Source organism: Diabrotica undecimpunctata, chromosome 2 (assembly GCF_040954645.1).
Source record: "Diabrotica undecimpunctata isolate CICGRU chromosome 2, icDiaUnde3, whole genome shotgun sequence".
Lineage (NCBI taxonomy): Eukaryota > Metazoa > Arthropoda > Insecta > Coleoptera > Chrysomelidae > Diabrotica > Diabrotica undecimpunctata.
The window spans coordinates 160,421,803-160,431,572 of record NC_092804.1 but is presented as its reverse complement, the minus strand read 5'-3'; the positions used below and the strand labels follow the sequence as shown (position 1 = coordinate 160,431,572).

Below are 9,770 nucleotides of genomic sequence, written 5' to 3'. Positions count from 1 at the left end.
TAGGTTATAAATCATATACACACTATATTACAAAAAATTATCTCAAATAACTGAGATACTTATAAAATGGCACAATTTAAACAATATCAGTGGTTGCAGAAGGTACTGTTGATTCTTCTTTAATTTCAGCTGAAGTTTGTTCGACGGCTGGCTCGCTAGTTGAGCTAACTTCTGCAGCTGGAGCAGCGGGTTGTGGTTCTACTGAAACGGTTTCATCTGATCTGCCTTCAGCGAATCCAGATCTAGATTCGACAATACCTCCAGATACTCCAGTTTCACTTTTAGATTCTACAGAAACCGATTCTTTTTCTACATTGACAACTCCATCTCCTTGATGAGTTCTTCTGAATTCTGCATAAGATTGAAGACCTTGGTTGCTGACGTCTCCGAAAGATTGTAGTCCTTCGTTTGCTCCTAAGGAGTGTTGGAATTCTTGTCCGATACCCAAGTTAGAATGGTCTCCAAGCCCTTGGACGGATTGATCGAAAGCAGCTTGGCTGTTGACCAAAGATTGTTCAGCGATATTGGAAAGAGATTGTCCAATTGATGATTGGTCCAGAGAAGCTTGGCTTGGCAAACCAGATTGTCCAAAGGATAATTGCTCTAGAGAGGAACGACCAAAAGAGGATTGATCGGAAAGTCCAGATAATGATTGACCAGCCAGGAGGTTTTGTTGTCCTTCCAAGTTTCCGTAGGATTGACCATATACATAGTTGGGGATGTTAACAACTGAAACAAAAGATTTTGTTGACTAAAAACTGACTAAACTAAACATGTATATCCTACCTCGTCCAGCTTGTACAGCAGCAGCGTGTTCACATGGTGTAGCGTGAGCGTGAGCTCCAGCAATTTGTGGTACTTTAAGAAGGATTCTTTGAGGTACTCTGATGTGAACTGGAGTTGGTACTTCAACTGGGTATGGTTTAGGTACAGGTACTCTAACTTCTACCTTCTCTTTAACGTATACTGGCTTTTCTACTTCAACACGGACTTCCTTGGTTTTGTAAACTGGATAAGGTCTGGGAATTTCTACTGGTACTCTAAAAAACAACATTAATAAAGGATTTGTTTTATCTAGATTTAAAGTGCAAACTGTTACCTTTCGGGTACTGCTACAGGAACTTTGTGTTCTATTTTGACTTCGTATGGTCTGGGTACTTCTACTGGTACTCTTACTTGAACAGGAACAGCGTATGGTTTTGGTACTGTTACTTTGTATGGAGTTGGTACTTGTACGGTCTTAGTTACTTGATAGGGGACTGGTTTGGGTACATATACAGGTACAGCCTTACTGATATAATTGTAACTGTGAGTGGGATGTACGTGTTGTTCTAAAATTATGTTTTAAAGTTATTATATTATAAGTATTATTTTCGTTTTGGTAATTTAAAAGTGTTTTGACGTTTACCTTGAGAATAACTTTGTACAACTTGGGATTGAACTGGCAATTGAGCTTGAATTGGATATTCTAATTTTCCTAATAATGAAATAAATTATGTAGAAATATAATTTTGATTTTGTTAATTTTTATGTGTTTTAAATATTTTACCTTGAGAATAGCTCTGTGCAAGTGGTAACTGGGCTTGAGCAGATTGGAAATTCTGAACTTCTCCTAGTATTTGGGATGATTGTAATCCTTGTAATCCTTGTAGCCCTTGTACTCCTTGTAATCCTTCTAAACCGTAAAGCAAAAAAATTAAAAAACTTATAACAAATGATTACAATCTAATTAATAAACGTTACATTGCTGAATAGACAACCAATTTGATTTGGGATGATATGACTTCTGACTAAATTAATTTACTAAACTTCTAATTGTCATTTCAAACTTCAATGGAAAATAATTTTGTATGAGTATTATTTAGGTTTTATAAATTTAAAAGTACGTTAAATATTTTACCTTGGGAATAGCTCTGTTCAAGTGGCAACTGAGCTTGAGCAGATTGGAAATGCTGGACACCTCCTAGTACTTGGGATGATTCCAATCCTTGTACTCCTTGTAATCCTTGGAGTCCTAAAATCAAGAAAATTTATCTAATATTAAAAATTTTCGTGTAACAATATTTTTTTTTTCAGTATATTTGCTAGATCTGAGAATAAGTTGTAGGATTCTTTATACCGCTAGATGATAAGAGTGTTCCACTCCAATTTTTTTTCTTATTAGTTTCTTACCAAACAAATACCTAAGACAAGACACAAAAACAAGAATCTATAAAGCAGCAATTAGACCTATATTAACATACATGGCCGAGACAAGATCTGACATATCTAAAACGAGACAACTACTAGAAGCAACAGAGATGAAAATACTCCGACGAATATCACGGAAAAGTCTGTTGGATAGGGAGAGAAGCGAAAACATAAGAAGAACATGCAATATAGAATACATAAATAGATGGGTGACATAGCAAACACAGAAGTAAAACGAACACATTAGTAGAATGGCAGAGGATAGGAGAGTAATAGCACGAGGTATGTCACCAAATTGACGAAGAAATATTGTCAGACCAAGAAAAAGATGGTGCGGTAATTAAAACAATTAAGGATGCTATTATTGAAGAAGTAACAGGCTTTAAAGCCTACATTTAAAAAGAAATAAAAAGAAGAAGTCATATCTTTAAATTCAAAAATAAGTTAGCCAGGAGGTGTTGCGTTATGGAAAGTACAACTACTAGAAATTCAAACGATACCTGAACCATTGAACGGCTTAGTTTCCATTGTTGATCCAGATTCAATCCTGTTCCTGAAGCCCATAAGGCCGTTGAAACGGCTAATAATGAATGGTTGGTGTATTGATATTTTTATAGACGGTCATCGTTAACAGCACTCTATTCATCTTTCCGTCATAGACACCATCCCCACATTATCACAATAAGTTAGTTATTTTTTTATTGCTTGGTCAGCTTGTTTTTATATAGTCTTAAATTATTAAAGACTTATGATCATGTATTATATTGCTGATCAACAAAGTATTTTATTTTTATTTGAGTTCATTTAAAAACAAATAATACTTTTATACGTAAATCTTCTAATAACTATTCAAAAGTTAATATGAACTGGAATCCGTAAATATCTTATCAAGTTTATGTAGTTTGTTAAAAGAGTTTCTTAAGAAAGTGAATATTTTCTTTAAACGAATAGAAATTTTTAAGTAAACTGTTTATTTAAAGTACCTTGAGAGTAAGTCTGGACATGTAAGTTTTCAACGCCACTTCCATATCCACTACCCAAAAGTTGCGAAGATGATTCCAAACCACCTCCAAGAACGGAAGAGGATTGCAAACCACCTCCAAGGACGGAAGAAGATTGTAAACCACCTCCAAGGACGGAAGAGGATTGCAAATCACCTCCAAGGACGGAAGATGATTGTCCGAACAATTGAGAAGAGGAGTCATACTGGACTGCTGGTACGGAACCAGAATATCCTGAGTAGGCTGGGAAACTCCTCTTCTTGCCCTTTTTATCTTCCTTATCAGCAGCGCTGGTCAAGGCCAGTACGGCCAAGCAAACAATCTGAAACGTAGAAAAATGTTAGATTTTATAGTTAAAGATATATTTTTAGAGGTACTTTAGAGTCACTAAAGGCCCTAAATAATGTTCGATAACTATGATTTTTGCCAACTATATATACGAAATTTACAATTATTATATATTAGGTTTAAAATTTGAATAAACCCGGGAGTGGTTTTAAAATTAACAAAATATGTTGCTACTGATGCATAACAGTATTTCAAAACATCGGTCCGAAGATAACGAAGAAAAATGGATCTGTCACGAAATAATGTAATACCATTATAAGATTATCATTTGCAAACCAAATATTTCAGAGATGTATTTTCTCCACATGATTAAAAGCTACTTGACCTGATATAATTCATTCTTAACGTGAAAGATGCGACAGGTCGTGATTATGTAACTCTTAAGATACGAATATAGCAAAAGAAAGTTGAAATATATATTTATGGAAGCGAAAAGAATAATGCACAGCCCTAAGAGTAAAATATTATTTTGCTTGAATTATATAATTTAAATTTGTAATGTAATAAAAAAAACTATAAAGCGTAAAAAAAATGTAAAATTTATTACAAAAATAATTTTGTGCTTTATTTTACATACATTTTCTAAAATGGCATTCTCATCATAATTAATATGTACTTACGATCAAACAATTTTAAGAAATATTGCCATAGCAAATGAAAGTTTAAGAGTCAGACTATCGATATGCATCAAAAAATTAAAAAAAAAAATTTTTTACAACGCAAAATTCTTTTGTAAAATTACGGTTATTTTTTGATTTATAAACATTTAAAATAACTTTTATACTATTGTTCGTAGATCGTAAAATCTTTTTTCGTATTCGGGATAGTATTTTCATAGATAATTTGGGGCGAAGTTATTTTTTTTTATTAATTTGTTTATAACAATTAAGTAAAGCCTTTTTTGGCATTTAAAAGAAAAGGATTCGTAGTTTTTGTACAAAAAGTTGTACAAACATTGCACTAAAACAGGATCGTCTTTGAATTGTAAAAAATATGGTTCAAATTAAGACTAATAGTGGCGAGTGAAGGGGGAACCCACAAATCTATAAGTTAAAAAAATGAAAACGCATCTTCAAACTACTAAAATTGTTTATATCTTCGGATCTACTCAACGGTTTTTTTTTTAAATTTGTATGTACTCTTTGCGTACATTACACATATATAATTTGTTTATAAATTAATTAACTAATAAATAGTGTAATTTTTTTAAACAATTTATGAAAAAAATATCACCCAAAAATCGATATTTTTGGTAACACTATCATTGTTATCTATAGGAAAAGTTAAAATACAATTGTAGTGTTTATAAATACTGTAACTAAAATAAATGATTATTTTAAAATATTAAAATTAAAGTAAACTAAAACATGTAATACAATAAGTATATGAATGAATCAGCAGCGCACCCAGAATTGACCTCTTGGTTGGTCACAGAATTTTTTTTATGATGTTACCTCCATTTTGTTTTATTTATGTTACTCATGTGTGAGTAACAGTGTCGAAATAGGGTCCTGGGGGGGGGTTTAACCCCCAAAACCCCGCCCCCCCTGGGAGCGCCACTGGAATGAATGGAGATAAAGTATAATGCATCATTTGATCACGTTGGAGTAGCGATATTCGTTATTTTGGAACATCTGCTAGGGGCCACGTATAAGGTTTTTTGAAGGCCAAACCATAAAATAGGTACACAACGATTTTTTTTTTCATAAATGGTTTAAACAAATTACACCATTTATTACTTAATTAATTTATAAACAAATAACACATTTGTAAAATTCGTTGAGTACATCTGGAGGTATAAACAATTGTAGTCGTTTGAAGAAAATTTTAAAAACAACGAAATTAGAGGGACTTACGAATACCTAAAAAAGATAAAAAGTGGGTATAAACCTCAAACAAGGCTATAAAAGGATGAAACTAGACAAATAATCAAAAAAATGTCACAGAAACCTGGAAGCAATATTTTCAAACCCTACTTGGTATACAAGGAGACATGGAAGATGAAATGGACACGAACTATGTAGAAGAGAATGAAGTAGAGAATGGAGTAGAAGCTTCAACCATAGAGGAAGTTCTCGAAGCTAGTAAGGCCCAGAAAAACAATAAAGCCCGGGAGTTGACGAAATAATAGCAGAATTGTACAACGTAGGTGGCGACCACCTAGCAAGTCACATCCACGGGCTCATCAAAGACAAATGGCAAGAGCAGAAAATACCCGACGACTGGAAGAAAAGTATAGTATGCCCGATCTATAAAAACGAAGATAAACTCCAGTGCAAAAACTACCATGGAATGTCTTTACTATGCACAGCATATAAAAGTCCTCACGTATATTATAAACCGGCGGCTCCAACCACTAGCAGAAAATACCATTGGAGAGTATCAGATGAACTTCCGACGGGGAAGATCGACACTGGATCAAATATTTACAGTCAAACAAATCTTGAGTAAATCATGAGAACATGAGATTAATGTTCACAACGTGTTTGTAGACTTCAAACAGACATAGACTCAATTGGACTCAATAAAGCCACAATGGATGAAACTCAGGCATGTGTACGAATCCAAAACATCCGGACAAACTTTTTCAAAATCTCGTAGGGACTAAAGGGATATGGGCTGGGCTATGGGCCAACTTTGTTTAACCTGGCACTGGAGTATGCGGTTTGGCAAATGTAAGCTGGACGAGGAAACCTACTGACCAACCGAACGGTTTAACTGGCCGCTTATGCCGATGATATTAATATTATGAGTAGTACATCAACAGGAGCACAAACAGGAGCACAAAATATTAACGCAAACAAAAAGGATAGGTTTGGAAATTAACACAGAAAAAACAAAACTAATGATACAGACGAGAAGAAATATAGTCTCACAAAACATTATACTTATACTGAAGATGACATTGAAACGGTTGGAAAGTTTACATACCTGAGAGTAGAAATATATGTCGACGGATCAGAAGATGGAGAAATACGGAAGAGAATACCGCAGGCAAACAGAGCCTATTTTGCCCTCTCCCATATATTTCGGTCTTAAAATGTCCATCGAAATACAAAGATGAGAATCTATGAAACCTTAATGCGACCAATACCATGGCAGTGAAGCATGGATCCTGAAAAAAACATTCAAAAGCAAGCGTAGATTTGTAGGTGTCCCCTCCACTCGCCACTATTAGTCTTAATTTGAACCATATTTTTCTCAACTCACAAAGGATCCTGTTCTAGTTCAATGTTTGTACAACTTTTTGTACAACAACTACGAATCTTTTTATTTCAAATGCCGAAAATTGAGTTCCTTAATCGTTATAAACAAATTAGCTGAGAATTGAAAAAAACTAACTTTGCCCCAAATTATCGTAAAACAACTTTTTTTAAATTCGTGTAAAAATGTTAGCTTTTCGAATATAAAAAAAGATTTTATCTTCGAGAATAGTTTAAAAGTTATTCTAAATTTTAATAAATAAAAAATAACCGTAAGTTTACAAAAGGGTTTTGCGTTGTAACAATTATTTATTTTTAACTTTTTTTGGCGAATGTTGATAGTTTATCTCTTCAACTTTCATTTGGTATGAGTAGAATTACTATATCTTTATTATTTTCTGACTAATGTGACTGCAAAAAAAAGGTCTCTGGGATAAACAAATAGAATAACTGTTGAACTAATTAATGGGTCGATCTAAAATTTTAAGGGGTTTATTAAAGATCACAATACTCAACTTTGAACGCAATTGCAAATGTCTAGGTTGATTTTTACAATAGGTATAATCAAAAAACGTTTTTGCCTTATTTTGCAGGTTATTTTAATTGAACAACTTTTGAAAATCGCCATTTTACAGCTTTTTTATGTTTTAAAAGATAGTTTTGTAATTTCACCTCAAGATTTCTAATGATAAGCAAAAAATCGCAAAAATTGAATTTTTTACACTAAATTGTTAATAATTAAAAAAAAGACGACGAAATTTATGCGGAAAACATACAGGTTTTCTTTATTTAGGCCTATAATAACTAAAAAAATTGTCAGAGATCTGAATTAGTCACAGTCCTGAAAAAAAAATTTCCCGGTCTATTTACAAACTTTCATTTTAAAGGATTTTCTATGATATTTTAGTATAATTGTGTTACATTTCCATATATTTTGCCGGTCTTAACCTTTGGTGTTTAAAATAAAATAAAGATCTTACATTGTTTATATATTGTTTATAAGTGAAAAATGATCTTTAATCTTTTGGATATTTTGCCTATTGCATATTGTTATCACCAAATTTATCAGAAGCAGTTGTGAAATACCTGTATCAAAAAGTGTCACGAAAAACATGCAAACAACATTCAAACAAATTCAGTAGCATATAGGAAAGTGCGTTAACAGAAAGAAAGAACAAGAAAAGATGCATCGATCAAATTGTACAAAAAAACTGCTGTAAAAAGTCTGACATATGGAAGAAAGATCTAAACAACCACAGAAAGACAAAAAAACCGAATGTAGGTACATGAAATTACTAAGATATGTTAAAAGCTGTATTAAACTACTCAGAATATAAAATAATGTATGTAATAAGAGTTGTCATAAAATAGCAATACCTACCTATGATCCATCAAATTAAAACCGAAAAAGTATATGTGAGTTAGTACCAATGAATAAAAAAACTAAATAAAAACAGGTAAGAAACTGTAAGGAATATATACATATATACATATGGTATATTATTATATCTGTATGTCTTATATGCCTGTTACATAATACATAATGTAAATACCTATAAATACATCGCTTACATCTTAGTAAAAGTAAATTAAAGTAGCTTTTTATTATTTCTGTAAATGAATTATAATGCTTGCAGCAAAACTATTTCATCCTATACAACCTTGAAGTGAGTATAATAAAAATATGTAATAAGAGTTTGTACAAATATTCATTACCTACATACACTTAAATAAAGGATGAAACTTACCAACAGTCCTTTCATTTTGAGCACTCTTCCACACAAATGCCACAATCAGATATAAAAAAGCTTTTATAGAAACAAAAACCTGTTGAAGGTTAAATTTTTAATGAGTTTTTTGCCATTATACTAGTTTCCTGACCAGTAATATGTCATTTGAATATTGAATCTTATCAAAATTATGCAAAATGTGGACGCACGAATCATTCAAATTTAGTGTTATCGATTTTGGTAAATTTAGAATTGGGTCAACAGCATCCTGATTCTTTAAGATTCGCTGTTTCATGGGCGGGTAACCGGACAATTACATAATACTAGTACTGTCACTTAGATAACTTCTTTTAAATTCCTTTAACTTTCGTTAGAGTTCGATATTTTATCGTTTTAAAACTTTAAAGAGGATTATTTTCTCTTGAGGTTATTCAAACATTACCGGCAAGATATCAGTGATAACTTAGATTTAGTAAGGTTTGGAAAAAACGTGTAAATGTTAAAACACATTTTATTACATACTTAGTTATTATAGTCCAGTCGTCAGAGATGTGACCTCTAAAAATCATACGAGCAAGCTGAATTTTGTAGAGAATGTCAATTTTGGGTCAAAATATATGTAAAAAAGTTTACCACTTTTACTGTCCATATAATTTTTACAGGGTCAGTGGCATTTTCGTCTCTGACAACTGGAGTATTACATATTAATTGGTTTTTGGAAGATAGACGTATTTTTTAAATATCTAATGTGTACGCTAGGTAGTTTAAAGACACAGAGTGGTGTATATTTTTTGTCGTCTAACATAGATGGCACTACTTAGCAAGAGCATTCTAGACAAGTGCAAATATTGCTTACACGGCGGCATCGGTTCACCTCTTTCTGTCTTTTTTAAAAGTTGGTTTTAGTATGTCTTGATTCTAACTCTAGCTAATGAGTTTTCGAAAAATAAGAAGCATGCCATATCCTGAAGTAAAGAAAGTCAGACTTTGGGGAAGAAAATATAGACATTGATGCATTTTAGTGCATATTATACCGCCACCTATTTAGGTGCAAAAAATTCGATCCACTTCTATTTTATAAAGAAGAAGACACACTTTTGGAGATGACACTTATAGATTGGGCAGACATTTAAGGAGGAACCTTAAAAAATGTATATAAGAAAAGCAATTTATGCGATAAAAATTTTTATTTATAAAAACGTATATATTACTCAAAAATTGAAAAAATAGAAAGTAGCTTGGTTAATAAAAAACAATTCAAAATAACCAATAAAAATAACAAAAAATTGTTTATGTCA

The 9,770-nt window shown here is 32.2% G+C and overlaps 1 protein-coding gene across 2 annotated transcripts; it reads right to left on the bottom strand.

Moving 5' to 3' along the window:
- LOC140435141 (uncharacterized) lies at positions 1–8,639 on the bottom strand. 2 transcript variants are annotated; one of them, XM_072523873.1, is made up of 8 exons: positions 8,491–8,639; positions 3,174–3,513; positions 1,901–2,014; positions 1,550–1,675; positions 1,409–1,477; positions 1,100–1,331; positions 787–1,040; positions 1–729 (listed from the first exon to the last, which is right to left on the bottom strand). In XM_072523873.1, exons 1-8 carry the CDS (start codon positions 8,503–8,505, stop codon positions 77–79), a joined length of 1,803 nt encoding a protein of 600 aa, XP_072379974.1. In that variant the 5' UTR covers positions 8,506–8,639; the 3' UTR covers positions 1–76. The 2 variants fall into 2 exon arrangements, with proteins under 2 accessions (XP_072379974.1, XP_072379976.1); XM_072523875.1 differs by lacking the exon at positions 1,409–1,477.
- Positions 8,640–9,770: the final 1,131 nt, after the last annotated feature.

Bases quoted from the DNA above. Each gene is read 5' to 3' on its own strand.
- LOC140435141 (XM_072523873.1), bottom strand. The intron at 1,332-1,408 runs GTAAACGTCAAA...ACATAATTTTAG, and splicing joins TGTACAAAGTTATTCTCAAG to AACAACACGTACATCCCACT. The intron at 1,041-1,099 runs GTAACAGTTTGC...GTTGTTTTTTAG, and splicing joins CCTGTAGCAGTACCCGAAAG to AGTACCAGTAGAAATTCCCA.